The sequence below is a fragment of the Clupea harengus genome, chromosome 3 (assembly GCF_900700415.2).
Source record: "Clupea harengus chromosome 3, Ch_v2.0.2, whole genome shotgun sequence".
Lineage (NCBI taxonomy): Eukaryota > Metazoa > Chordata > Actinopteri > Clupeiformes > Clupeidae > Clupea > Clupea harengus.
The window spans coordinates 23412733-23427995 of NC_045154.1; the positions used below are offsets into that span (position 1 = coordinate 23412733).

The window sequence follows — 15263 nt, forward strand, 5'->3', positions numbered from 1 at the left end:
GACACTTGGCGTCAGGTATTCATACATAGATATCACCGTATAAACATCCCAACACACCTTGTTCTCACAGCGGTGGTGGTGTTGAATTTTGCCATGATTATGGTCTTGTATTCTTCATAAGCGTTCATGTTCATCTCCTACTCGCCAGCGGAGAAAAAAAGAGCCCTTTTCTTTGAGTTTAGAACCATTATACCGTTAGAAAATCATGGTTTTGGTGATCGACCTTTCCTGCCTTTTGAAGTAGGACGTGCACGCGCAAATGCCATGATAACTTTAGCGTGCTTGAAATTAACCACATGATTAGGATGCGGGACTCTGACACCAATATGAATAGGCTAATGCTTTGCTTACCTGTTATACAGCTCTGTCTACCTAAGCTGCTGTTTCGGTGTTGGACTGAGGCAAGGCGTGTATGGTGCAATCATGGTAAGACTATTAAGCATCTGAGGCCACTTGGTCTTTGACCTGGATGGTAGAACTTGAATCATGTTCCCTTGAGTGCGGTTCATTCTCTCTGCAGGACCATTTTCCATCGGGTGATATGGAATGGTGTGAGATTTCTCTACCCCAGCTATCAAGAGTTGCTCTGCAATTAAAGAGCGGTCAAAGTTTGTCCCTTGATCAGAATGAATACATGCAGGAAACCCATACATGCAGAAGAAATTATTCCAAGAACACAAGCTACTGATTTAGTAGATTGATTAGGGAAGGGATATGCACACTCCAGCTTAGTAAAGTGCTCAGAGATCAATAGACTTGTTATTAGAATCTTCTGCTGGCCAGAAATTAATGCAGACTAATTATAAAGGAGCTGAGGTAGCAATGGAAACGAAAGAGGCCCTAGCCTCAGGTGCTAGAGCCTTGCTAACTACACACCTCTTGTATAGGTGAATGTAATCTCTGATGTCTCAAGTGTGATCCAGTAAAATCTTTGTCTGGTCAGCCACAAAGTACGCTGCTGACCCTGATGATCTGCCTCATCATCAATACCTTTTAGCACCAGACATCTAAGCACTTCAGATATTCAGATATTCTTTTTTAGTGACAGGATTCTTAGACACTCCTTAAAATACACCTCAAAGTTCTCAGTGTCCCCCATGATTTGTGATTCATGCACTCTCTCCCGCCTGGACGAGCAACGCCCTCTGACAATAAAGAATTTGACACTGCAGATAGTGGGGTCCTGACACCGCTTGTCGTACGGCTCGTCGTCAGTAAGCACAGGCAAGGGATTCTGACCGGTCATAGACATAGCCTTCAACTGCTGAACATGAGAGATGGACCTACATTTAGCACCTTCCTCCCAGTGAACCTCCTCCAAATGACAGCTTCTGTGTAGTTCCCAGTACAGTAGAAACACTAGCACACCCCACACCCTGTGACCTACCCTGACACTGTGAGCGTGTGTGCTCAGGACTGAAAAACAAAAAGCAGTTATATTGTGGATGGGTAGTATGATCAGCACTCTGACAGACCTCACATTTAAAACTCTGCCTTACACTCTGATCAGGCCGGCTTGTGGGGAGCTTGAGCATCACACACCAATGCCCTCTCCAGCATGCCCAGAAACCTGCCCAGTAACCTGTCCAGTGTGGTACCCTCTGCAGCTAAGCTATCTGGCTTCCCCCCCCCCGCCCTCCACTGAAGACTCAACAGGAAACCTAGTGCAATCCACAGCCCCACCTACAGATGTGTGACAGCAGAAGTGGATTGCTGAGATGCATGTCCCCGCTGTTCATTGAGGTTTCTTAAAAACTCATCTAGAGGTGCCTGGACTTCACAGGCAGCCTGCTCACTCTGAGGCTTACTTATAGAAACATTAAGGAAAGATCTCTGTTGGGGCAATGCCTAATAAACATGGCAGCAACTTCTACAATCTGTAGCCAAACTGACCTACTTTCATTCACCTGTTCCGCTACCTCAGCTGCCCTATTCAACCTGATCCAGTAGTCAAGAGTATGCTCACTGACATACAGCAGAGGAGAGTCGAACTCCGCTAGAGGCCTACCGGAATACACGGCACTGTCAAAATGCTGTCTGAGGATGCGGAAGACAACATCCACGTCACCAGAATCAGATACCCAGACATTATTGCGAGATCCTAAGTCAAGGAACCAGGGTAACGGCAGTGTGTTCTCAGTCTTTGCATTGTATTGTTTTGGTGGAAAATCTGCTTTTATTGCTTTATGTTCTGCAGCGCAAACTTGTCGTCCACGTCTCAGGATTGATTTTTTATTTATTGATTATTGACAGTCTGCACAAATGCAGTTTCTACCAGAGCTAAGTCCTCCTCCGTTTGCCCCTTTATCTGTTTTGTCGCTATTATACCGTGTGCACAAGTATTGAAGCTGGGGCTCTGCAAGAGTGAGCCGCAGGAAAAGCCTCCAATTTAAGGCCCCATGCAGACGGACTCTAGTTTGCCTGAACCCGGGTTCATTTTTCACACCTATTTCACACCTACCCACTTTTTACATCGCGTGCACATGAACCCAGTGAATCCGATTGACTCAGCTGTAGTACATCCCCCACGCCTGTTGGTGGCGCTTTGGTGCTACAGACAACTGAAGAAAACGGAGAAGAAGAAAGGCGCATGCTGTCAAAGTAACATATGACAGTAGTTGAGCTCCAACTAGCAACGTTTAGCTTAGCCGCATAGCCTACATTTAATCTGCACAGTAACACATTATGGTGGTTTATAAAATCAGTGGTAAGAGCAGACTGTAGGTTAAGCGAAAAATAATTATATTTGTTATTGATAATAAAGAGTTTAGAACAGTGCAACAAAGCAATGTGCAACATGACATGTCTGAGTTGCCTGTGCTTTATGGAGATGCTGAGCTTGAGCAGGAGAGACCACAATGCAAGTGCTGTGGATCCTGAATGTTTCATGGTTTACAATTGCTTCCAATTTCATGGTTTTATTACTAACAACAAATGTAGGCTATTGTTGAGGGCTTTGTCCCTCACGTACTGTAGGCTACCTCTGAAGTAACGTTAACGCTAGCTAGTAGCTATCGCTATCGTTGTCTGACAGGACTAAAGCTAACGTAACATTCATCTGTTTTGAAACTTCCGTCTATAATAAAAAATCTTTTCACGTCAGATTTGCTCATATAGGCTATTGCTGACACTTTTAAAAACAGTTTTTTGAAAAATGATCTGATGCAAATAGATTAAACAGTGATAGATTAAAGTGTGGCTTGTTAATGTCATCCCTTTCCTAACAACAGATAGATAGGAATTGTAGTGGCAAAAACAGTTGAGTTTTTTTCCTTTAAACCCCTAGATCCTATTCCTACGTCCTAATTGATTTTACCACCATGGAGAAAGCAGGAGAAGCAATGTCAAGACTCGCAGTTCTGTCCAATAATCCAATACAAAGGGAGTTTGACCATCCAATGTTGCCGGTTTTATTGTATAAAAATTGTCACAAAAAATAAGGATGCAATTGCAGTTTTAAAGTCCAAATAACTAAACGCTGCAACAAGCTGAACAGGCCCAAACGGAGACAGCGTGGTTCACGGCCTCAGCACTGAGGTCAATGACGGTAATTGCGCCCGCCTTCTCCCCGTCATGCGTGTCTGGCAGCCATTTCAAGGGTGGCACCGTCACCACCTATAGAGGGCGCACACTCGCAATTCCACAAAAAGGGGAAAAATCAATAAATCATTCCAAATACAAAAAACTTAAATGCGGCTCCTACAGATACATTTGTATTAATCCTGTTAAAGGAGCAAGGTAATAGGAAGAATATTTTTTTTTAAACTGGAGAGCTGTTATAACTGGCTGCCAAACTCACTGCGCCATGGCAAACTATTCAGTTATTAAATAATGCCGGTTGTGTCCGTTGTTCTGGCTGGTCTAATGATGCGATCACGTGGGGCAATACGATTAGGTATGCGGATAGCGTGCAGACGAACACCAACAGCAATCGGATTTCGAGGTTACTGTCGCTACACGATGGTAGTCCTTTGGGGGATCGTAGTCCCTCACATTGCGCATGCGTCATTTTGCGACACTGTCGACTGCTGTCGACAGCGAAGCCGCGCGCGCATGCGTCACAACGACAGATCAGTTTTCAATCATGGAGAAAAGCGACGAAAGGCAGTTTTTTGAAAACATGACCATTTATTTAAAAACAAAGAAGATGTCACAGTGGACAAAACAGATGAGGTGGAGGATCAAAAAGTCTCTCCCCAGTTTCGTTTCATATGTTGACGTAGAGCCTTATGCAGTTAGCCGTTTACAACATAATTAAATATAACATTAAATATACCCACATCATGCGTTAAGACAAGCCCCATATGTTGACGTTCAAATCGTTTACAACATTATTAAATATTACGTTAAATAAACCTACATTATGCGTTAAGACAAGCCAGATATGTTGATGTTGATGTTGAGCCTTATGCCGTAAACCGTTTGTGTCTGAGCATGCGCAATTTGAGGGACTACGATCCCCCAAGGACTACCATCGTGTAGCGACAGTTACTCACTTTGGACCCCCGATTCGAGGGAGTGCGGATACAGTGTGCGGATACAGTGCGTTCGTCTGCACGATAGGGCTATCCGGAGTCGGGGTTCACCGGGTTCAGACAAACTAGAGTCCATCTGCACTTGGCCTAAGATTGCCAAACGTGGAAATTCACCGTAGCCACACCCACGCCACACCTCATATCCACAGAGGTGTGGGAAGAATACAACTCACACTCAACAGGGAAATTTTACTTTAGAGGTGAAATTCAGGGAAACACATTTAACCCTGCTACACTGATACTCTTTGCATGCTGTTTGTTATGAAGTTATCAGCTTCAGTTTTTCTGGCACCTTTCCATCTTTCTGTCAGAAAGCAAACTTGCCCCAGAGAAGAACAGAAAAAAACCACAAAAAAAAACAAGTATGAGCAAGTAACCTGAGATGAAAAAGCACATAAACAACAATAGTGAAAGTAGTCATTCGAGTCAACTCTGTCCTTGTTACTGATGGCGACTCAAGATTTCCACTCAGCAGTGACACATTTCGACATAAGGACAATCATTTTATCATTACATACTGTTGGTTACGTTTCACATATTTTGGTTGGTGAGGATGGTTATGGTGATGAGGGCAAATGGTGAGGATGGTTATAGTAATGAGGGCACATTACAAGTACTTATCCAAACCCCATAACCAGAATACCCAGATCCCCCCCATTAACATTGAATCGGATTATGCAAATCCTAAAGGATTTTTTAATTAGGGTAATGCATTATTTGCTTATCATAATATAGCACAAGGATTCAAAGTAATTTGTTTTTAATGTGTAAAACTAACCTGCTTCAAGATCCAGAGTGTCATAGGGGGTGAAAAGTAGCCCAAGGCAACCTTGTGTTTTAAGACAATTCCCAGGTTTCATACATTTCTTACTGAGGAAACATTGAGCAGAGGGAACAGGAAACTCTCCTTTAGAGGTTTAGACTTCCAGAGAGCCCTCAAGAAACCCAGGAAGGGTCCAGCCCCATATAGATTTGATGATTAGCTTATTCCTGTCTGTAATGCAATTCTAAATATCAGAATCATCTTTATTATATGAAAAAAAAATGGCAAAGACTGCATTGTGTTGATCTATTTGGATATCCTCATAAAACATGTAGCTTTGCTTTTTTGTTGTCAGCCTTTATTGTGCAAAAAAAAAAGTGTTAGTGGGCATCCAGTTTTCATGAGAGACAGTGGGATAATGTTTCATCCTGAAGGATTATGATATGTTGGGTGGTGCATGAGCTGTATTTCATCCTGCTGTTAAGGAGGAGACAGTTTTGTTATGATGTGGAACATACATCAGGATAGTGGAGGGCGACAGTGGTACAGGAGGTAGAGAAGTCGTTTAGTGATCAGAAGGTTGCTAGTACGATTCCCTGTCGAAGTGTCCTTGAGCAAGACACTGAACCCCTAATTGCTCCTGATGTGCAGTGTGCCATCAGTGTAAATGTAAAATGTGTATACATTGTAAGTCGCACATATGTAAGTCGCTTTGGATAAAAGCGTCTGCTAAATGACTAAATGTAAATGTAAATAGCTGCATTGTTTAGTGCACATCATGCAATCATGGCAGAAATGAATGTTACAGAAAAAGTTTGGAGAAACCAGTATCAACACTGAGAAGGGACTGCAATATAGTAAGTTGTAATTATGAAGTTAGGAATGGGCATATGCGTCGTGTGGTATAGAAGTAGGCTTATTTACTAATAATACTGTTACTCTGGAGGACTTTGATTGTACTCTGTCTCCATACACGGTCATACGCGCAGGCCTCCTGATATAATCTTTATGGTTTGCGCATTATGTGCGCAAAGAGTATTCCCTCCATGCGCAATTTATAGGGATACACCCCCTTGTTACAGGTTGAGTTCTCCCAGCAGCCTATGCGTCTGCCTCCTGCTCAGCCGCACCAGTAATCATGGCGGACGGAGAACTTCAGGTGCAGGGAAAACTCGAACATGAGGCAGTAGCTAATGGGGAAACAGTGAACAATGTGATAGAGGAGACAAATCCCGCTGAGGAAACTGCTAAGAAAAAGAAAAAGAAGAAGAAGAAGAAGTCAGGGGCCTCAGGTTGGAATTAATTTTTTCAAACTGTCGTGCAGTATGACTGGTCGTAAACTGCTTTGAGTATGCTAACTACCGTTAGCTAGCTAACTAAGCCAGGCCAGAGTAACGTGAAGTGTCAGCTAATGTCTGATGATTGGGTAACGTTGTTTGTTTTTGCACTGCAAGATTTAAACTAAAATATTTTTAAACACAACTTTTAAAGACCATAGCAGCTATGACTATGCTCCGTCTGTATCTGTTTAAGGCGTAATAAGAAACGTTTCTGTCCAATTTAAACATTGCGAGCCAGCCATGTGATGGAATGTGCTCGTATTGTAAATGTGCATGCGTTAATGCGTTAACTTGCATCATTGAGCCAACGCTACTTTTTCAGATGTAACTTGGGTAACTATATGCAGCAACTGCTAACGCAGTAATCACATTCACATGGTACGCTTCATATGATCTCCACAAACTCTTATGTGCGTTGGCTTTTGAAAGGGCATTTATTTTTTTTGTGAGGGTATTTGGCGTTTGCTACTAGGTTATAAAACTGTTTTTTCAAGGGAGCTTCTTTTGCCGGTTTAACAGGTCGTATCAACAGTAATGTTAACCTTCTCCAAACACTTTTGATTAAATCCTATTGGAACCGTGTAACCTAATGTAGTATTGCATGCTATGTATCCAGTATTCCAAAAATATGGACACAAATGAGTGGGTACATACAACACATGACACACTTACTCTTCTGACTTCTGATTCTGTAGCTGTATGATCTCTTCACAGTGTATGGTGTATTTTCGGTGCAGTTTTCTTTCTGCCTGCAATGAGTCACAAAAAGGGCACGTTCTACTTGTTGTCAGCTCAAGTGGGTTTTTCAATTGGCAGGCCCTTATATGTGGGTGGATTTGTTTTGCACTGAAGGAAAGAGAAATAACCTTAGTTTGGGTGAATTCCATTTGCATACCTATTGTTGCCTAGCCTAACAATTGCAGTGCAGTTAGAGTTGGAGACTAAAATGCCAGATGCAGATATGGCATATTAATCAGATCCACCGGGGAAAGGTTTGATACCTCTGCTGTATATGGCCTCATTTAACGTGTCTGTGTGTGCGCTCGCACGCATGTGTGTTTGACATTGAAACAGGGAACATTGAGGCAGAGGGCGATGGAGACTCCAGCAGTGTGGGCAAGGTGACAAAACAATTGGAGCAGCAAGTCCTGCAGGAGAAGGAAGAGGATGCAGAAGAAGGTGTGCCTCTTCCCACAGTTTATTCCTTATGTAAAGTAGTATTTATTGTTACACTAGGCCTGTATTGCTCCTAGCTTGATAGTTTTCTCCTTTGTACATAGTTTTGGATAAAAGCGTCTGCTAAATGTAATGTAAATGTAAATCCACTATCTTCCATTATATATATTATATAGCTGCCATATCTGCTAATAGTTTTCTAGATAAGCAAAAAGCCATAGTGTTAACTGAGCACAATGTCATGCAAGGCTGATGGCGTCAGTTTTCGTTGATTCATGCTACAGTAAGCAAATTTAATTACATTGAATGTGATCGTTTTAACAGATGGAGAAGAGGCTGATTCAGCAGGAAAGAAGAAAAAGAAGAAGAAGAAAAAGAAAGGACGTGAGTAGTGTTATGGCTTATTGAGGCTGACATGCCCCATTTGGTAGAGTGAGTGGCTGTTTTCTCTTGCCTCAGTTTGTGTTTCAACTATGCACATGGGCAAGGAGCAGTCGAGGGGCCTACAGTTAAGCCTGAGTAATACTGTGATCCATTGAACATGTTGTCTGTCATTGTATGCCAAATAACTCAGTTTGATGCAACCAAAAAGTTTCCTTGTTACAATTGTGTCCCGGTGTTATTTGTCCATTCATGTAACATTTTATAAGAGTGCAAGTGTCTCATGATGCACATGTTTACTATTTCTTTGGAAGATTTCAGTCATATAAGGTGCTTGTCCCCATTTTATTGTCAGTATTGCAGGATACCAACTTGTTGCAAGGTATTAAATGTTAGCACTTGTCCGGTTTCCCTCACAGCAAAGGTGCAGACGGATCCTCCATCAGTTCCTATCTGTGAACTCTACACTACTGGTGTTTTCCCAAAGGGACAGGAATGTGAATACCCATCTACACAAGACGGGTGAGTGAGACACTTGTAAAAGTACTTCCCCAGGGTGTTATTAACTGCCCTGTTGAATACTTTGAGTATAAATTTGTATTTTTACTATTTCTTTGTCAAATTTGTATCTGTTCTCAGCGGGTTTGGAAAAGAAAAGGAAAAATGTTGAATAAGGCAGTGAAAGTAAGATTTGCAGTACGATAATCGGGGGAACAACAGGCTGACCTCTCAAAACTATCTGATCTTTACATAGTAAGGGGTTAGCAATAATAAGTTAAATGTTGAATTGAATTTTTTTTTGTCAACAAATCAGAGCTAACTTTTACAAGAACACACTTATCATTACAATTGTGTGTGTGTTAAAAAAAAAAATCTAAACATAGAAAAATGTTTTTTAAAAATAGAGATCTGTTTCAGATGGCCTCTTTAAAAAATCACATTGCTTCGTTGTGGATGTTCACGGGTCCTGTCTTTTCGTCTATCCATCCATTTACACGTCATTCTATCTTGCCCTGCCAGCCGCACCACAGCATGGCGGATGACCAGTGAAGAGAAGCGGGTCCTGGACTCAGCCAACGAGGACATGTGGAGTGATTTTCGGCAGGCAGCTGAGGCGCACCGGCAGGTCCGACATTACGTGCAGAGTTGGATCAAGCCAGGGATGACCATGATCGAGATCTGGTCAGTTTACTCACTAATATAATTCAGTGGTACAAGTTTCTGATATGTTGGAGTTCTAACTGAAAGATGGATTTATGTATTCTCTATCCATCAATAACATTTCAACTCTATCTGTGTGTGCGCGCGCTCGCTCCTTCTCGCTTTCTCACTCTGGCATCTTTTTCCCGGCAGTGAGAAACTGGAGGACTGCTCCAGGAAGCTGATCAAAGAGAATGGTCTGAATGCTGGCCTGGCGTTCCCCACAGGCTGCTCCCTCAACCACTGCGCTGCACACTACACTCCCAACGCAGGCGACCCCACGGTGCTTCAGTACGACGATGTCTGCAAAATTGACTTTGGCACGCACATTAACGGTTAGTGTGTCGTCTGGCACCAAACCCTGCCGGTTTAAGTGAAGGAGCACTGCTTTCATCAGGACATGCCTGGTCTTCAGATTTTATTTCATCGTGTCTTTTTTATGTTACAGGTCGGATCATTGATTGTGCCTTCACTGTCACCTTTAACCCAAAGTATGACAAGTTACTTGAGGCCGTTAAAGATGCCACAAACACTGGAATCAAGGTACTTTTGAAGTCTATGGGCTACCCCATAACGGCTTGAGTTGTATCTATTCAGTGAAGTGGTTATAGTTTGTGTTTGTTTTAACAGTTATCCAGTGGTATGACCGATTTCTCCTCTGTTTTTGCAGTGTGCAGGTATTGATGTCCGCCTTTGTGACATCGGTGAAGCCATACAGGAGACTATGGAGTCTTATGAAGTGGAGTTGGATGGGAAAACATACCAAGGTATTTTGCTTTCCCATTAATTTCCTTCTTATTTAGCTGAAAGTTGAAATTCAAACACACTTCCTCTGTGTTCCCCTCCCCTCATCCCTTTTATAACTGTTTCACAGTAAAACCAATCAGGAATCTCAATGGCCATTCCATCGGACAATACAGAATACATGCTGGAAAAACGGTGCCAATTGTCAAGGGTGGAGAGGCCGTTAGAATGGAGGTAAGTCCTGTCCTGGAATTATTTGTAAGGATAGAGGAAACTATGCATCTCCCTAGTGCCTACTAGGGTTTTTTTTCCAGCTAAATGAGAGTACTGTAAATTACTATATTTAACCTGCCACAACATGAAACTGATAGGTTGGCATCATGCTGAAGGCAGTAGTTTCCCTGTCTGTCTAACCAGCTGGGTGATTTCATTGCAACGTGCCGTAATGTGGGTCATTGTTGCTGTTGCCTACAGCTATTAATGCACTGGCACCAGCAGTTGGATTAGCACAGTCTGAGCACGGCCCTCTAAGGTTACAGACAGGACAAGTGAAGTCTTTTTACAGTGCGATTCCCCTGTTGCAAGGCTGTGTGCCATGCCGAGGTTGAGAAATGAAGCCTGTGATGATCATAATGAGAGGATGAACAGGGGAAATGAAGCCTGTGATCATAATGAGAGGATGAACAGGGGAAATGAAGCCTGTGATCATAACGAGAGGATGAACAGGGGAAAGGAAGCCTGTGATCATAACGAGAGGATGAACAGGGGAAATAGGGTGTAGCTGAGGAGGAGTTGGCTAAAAGGTGGGGCAACACAGCATCCTCAGTTACCCTCCTGAGTGTTTTAATTTGCCTTTTGAGCAGGCTCCTCAGGTGGCATTGAAACTCATCTCTGAACCGCCAAAAAAAGTGTCAGGTTGCCAGTACTTTTAACTTAAGTTAATTGTTTGTAGCTGTTTACAGCGATCCCAACTCTGCTTTCATTGCAGATGTAAACCCACTGTGGTGAGGGGGCATATCTTTTATGTTGTCAGACAGATCAAATACACACTCACTTTGTCCTTAAAGGGATAGTGTACTATTTGAAAGTGTTTTTGAATGGTTTTAAATTACTCTTCCTTTATTAGGACACTAATAAAGCGAATGCTTTTTCCGAGTTGATCTTGTGAGTGCTTCTAAGTAGATGGGGGTTGTTAAAGTTACAGATGGGTGGGGCAGGAAGGATTATCGGGCCAGCTATCCTCTATCAGCTCCTGCCACAAGGCTGTTTATACAAGAGGTTATGGTCGTCACAAGGCTTAGTGTAGATGGTTCGTATTAGTCTGAGGAGGGTTTGAACTGTTCAGAGGTTTTACCAATAAAATGGCCTACATGAAGCTGAAGTCTCAATTAGGAGTCTAAGGCAAGAGCGTGCTGTTGGAGCATGTTTTTGGAACCATCTGTCAGTGCATTCATGACTGAATATTTATTAATATAAATAAATATATTTACCTGCTTAAAAGAAGATATCTCATAAAAAACATCTTACTTGTTTTCTGCATGACACTATTTGACAGTTTAACAACTCCATAGGCCTGTCTTGTCAGTCTTCTGTTGTTTGTGAACATCAAGCTAAAAAGCTTGTTAGTAATAGTTATACAATATACGGGCCTTGGTAGCTGGCCAATTATGGTTTGGGACATGTTGTTATAATAACAGTCGGTGGAGCTGTTCCCAGTCTGGGCTGCATTGTTGCACGGTCCCAGCGGGTGAGAGAGTTGTTTTAATTTTAATCTCCAGGTTTATTACATTAGATCAGTGACGTCATTGCATTCTCTTGTGATCCTACCAATACTTCCTCAAAAGCACAGTGTCAAATGTGTTAAGGGACATTGTTAACATAAGTTTAAGTTTTTACGTAGAGTTGCGTACTGCGCACTCATACGATATGAGGGCATCGTGTTTGTAAACAGCAGTGCACTTCAGCTCAGTGCGGGGCATTTGTCTTTGATTTATTTTTCATTCCCTCAACAGGAAGGAGAAGTCTATGCTATTGAAACCTTTGGTAGCACTGGAAAGGGAATGGTCCATGATGACATGGAGTGTTCACACTATATGAAAAACTTTGAAGTTGGGCATGTGCCAATAAGGTAGGTGCAATCTCTTTTTGACAAGTTATCCACCAGAGCGGATCCTACCGTTGCACCCCTCCCGTCTCTTCCTCTAACTCTTAGTACCCCAAACATGAAACCCAAGTCTCCTTAGTAGAGCAACTTTGTTCCAAGTTGATTTCTGGTCCGCAATGAAACTGTTAAAACAATTAAAGTCTAACTTCAAGGTGCTTAGCTGTTAAAGACAAACTGTCGAGGCGCCCCCTTTTAAAGCCTGTGCTTGTTCACATCTTCCCCAGAGTCCCCAGAGCCAAGCATCTGCTGAATGTGATCAACGAGAACTTTGGCACGCTAGCCTTCTGCCGCCGCTGGCTGGACCGCCACGGTGAGAGCAAGTACCTGATGGCGCTCAAGAACCTGTGTGACCTGGGCATTGTGGACCCTTACCCGCCACTGTGCGACACCAAGGGCTGCTACACGGCCCAGTTTGAGCACACAATCCTGCTCAGGCCGACCTGCAAAGAGGTGGTCAGCCGCGGCGACGATTACTGAACATGACCGCATGTGCCCCCAGGCGAACCTCCACAAACGAAAAAGTATTACGCACCCTCAAAATGAGGTAAAACGGAAGTCACATACTACTCTTCTCTCGCTTTTGGCTGGCAGCAATTATGCATATAACAACCTCTGAGTTATTTCAATCGCTTCAGCTTCTTTTTCCCAAACCAGTCTGGACAGAGGGAAATAGGATAAATGTCACAGCACCAGCCTGTTTGCATCATCAGATTTGAGACAATGACCAGAACCTTAGCGATAACGTTGTCCATTTTCATTCGTTTGCCTTTTGAGAGATACCAGGATACTTCCTCCCTTCTGGGTTGGTTCAGGTTATAAATAAACTTCTTTACACTGTAGGTTTTGAACAGGATATTGATAACCTGTTCCAAGAAAGGCTAGCAATTTTTAGACCACAACACAAAGGAAGCACAATGTAGCGTTTACATTTTGAATGGCGTTACATCGGTAAGAAATCCTGTTTGGATTCGTTGACAGTGGATGTTGACTCTTTAGAGTCACTTGAAAAACACATGTAATAAAAACATTTAAGAAAGCCTTTTTGTGTCAGTTGATTTTATGTCAGAAGTGTCAAGGGCAGAAGTGTTCTTATGGTACAGATGATTTGCAAAAAGACCACTAGGGGGCAGGCAAACAACAGTAAAGTGCCACTGGTTTGGGTTGCTTGCCAGACAAGTTTGATGGCTGACCATTCTGTTTAGGTTCACACTGACATACTACAATGAACCTTAATGTTTGCAATGTTGAATGTATCTTCTATATTCCGGTTGACTTTTGTATGCATAAAATGGAAAATGATCAACACAAAATAAATTGCGCATTACTCCATTATTTGCAAATCAATATAGTTATTGAAATGTTGCAGTCGCAAGAAACTGTTTATCAACCCTGTGGGATTTCTTAATTTTTTTAATCTATTTTTTGTCTATCCTAAAACATTCCCTTCGTCAAATCATATTATTCGACAAACATAGTCAAAGTTGTGCTCTTTCATGTGATCTTTTCCTCAGTCCTAATCTTGTCAATCGTAACTTGTTAAACAGTAATAAGATCAACCGAACGGGCCCTATAGTCCCTATGGGACTTTCACAAGACTTTATTTTCCCTCTTGCACTTTTAGTCCATTACGCTTAAATTCTCCAGTTAGTTCAATTTAGGACTAACCTGGCCATTTTACCCAGCATATCTTTAACACAATCTGTTTTAGATATAGTGCTGTTACGATTAAATTATCTTGTGCCACACTGAAATCTTGGTAAATTTCATCTTGTACATATAAGCTGGGAACATTAAAGCAGCTCCAAACTATGTTACCACTACATTTCATAGCTCAGGAGGGGGTTTGGTCTGTCTGGGTATTTACGCCCAAACACGTCATTCTGTTGTTTTAGTCAGTCGTGTTGGAGCATCCTCCCTTCTAAAGCTGTGAAATATGGTGGAAGCCTCAGTAGGAGTGTCTTTGCATACATCTGGTTGTGTGTAAACACTTTTCTGTTCATGTCTATGATAAATGAAAACATCTTGGAAAGGCTTAACAAACTTCTTTTTTTTCTTGCAATTGCATTAACCCCATTAAATCACATAGATGTGGGAGTGACATGGCAAAGAAAAGCTGGTTATATGCTGGTTACATGAACAAATCGTACTCGCAATCAATCACAGTACTAAACTGCTCAAGTCAGAGCTTTTTAATACTTAACAATAACAAAAGATCCTCAATAGGTCTATTATTTTACTATATAGAAGAAGAAAGAACAGCTCTTGTGTGATCAACAATAAATCAAGCCAAACTCAACATATGACATTGCAATTAACTGCACTATTACTTAAAAATGTCTTAGTTGGATAAGTTAAGATGCATCTCATTGATGTCCAATATACAAAGTTACTATGCTTGCATGCTCTTTGCATGTTGGAAATTAAGTAAAGAAATACAAGAAATCCTCCTCTTTCGCTGACAGCATACTCATTTTATCGTTTTTCTTGATAGCAGGGGGCTCGGACCGTGCCATCAGTTTTTTACCAGCCTAAAGACATCACAAAAGAGCAAAAATAACTCTCCTTCATAGTCACCTGAATTCATTGAGTGTAAAACCAAGAATTGGTGTACTGATGGCTCTAATGCGGTTCAATCTGCTGATAGATCATGTACATTTTTAAGTGAGAAATACAAACCAATTTTTTGCCGACGCTTGTGGCTCTCTCCCGGTTTACTCTCATTCTGTCCTCCTGGTGCTGTTGTTTTAGTTTGACCATCTCTTCCCTCAGTCTTGATTAAGGGTGGAAAACAAAGGAAAACATTATTTGATAAATTATTCTCTCACCTTGAAATATGTGTTTGGTCTCAACAGACTGCCAAATCAGAAGCTAGTAGCTAAGTAAAACTAAGATCATAGATAAATAACAGCATTGCCCGGAATAATGGTTTACCTCTTTCTTGTGTCCTTTTCTCGAGCAGC

The 15263-nt window shown here is 42.0% G+C and overlaps 1 protein-coding gene across 1 annotated transcript; it reads left to right on the forward strand.

The window, feature by feature from the left end:
* Nucleotides 1-6378: 6378 nt before the first annotated feature.
* On the forward strand, nt 6379-13342 carry LOC105913452 (methionine aminopeptidase 2-like). The gene is made up of 11 exons (XM_012842524.2): nt 6379-6590; nt 7713-7817; nt 8139-8198; nt 8615-8717; nt 9216-9377; nt 9549-9730; nt 9844-9938; nt 10066-10162; nt 10270-10373; nt 12152-12267; nt 12528-13342. Exons 1-11 carry the CDS (start codon nt 6437-6439, stop codon nt 12778-12780), a joined length of 1431 nt encoding a protein of 476 aa, XP_012697978.2. The 5' UTR covers nt 6379-6436; the 3' UTR covers nt 12781-13342.
* Nucleotides 13343-15263: the final 1921 nt, after the last annotated feature.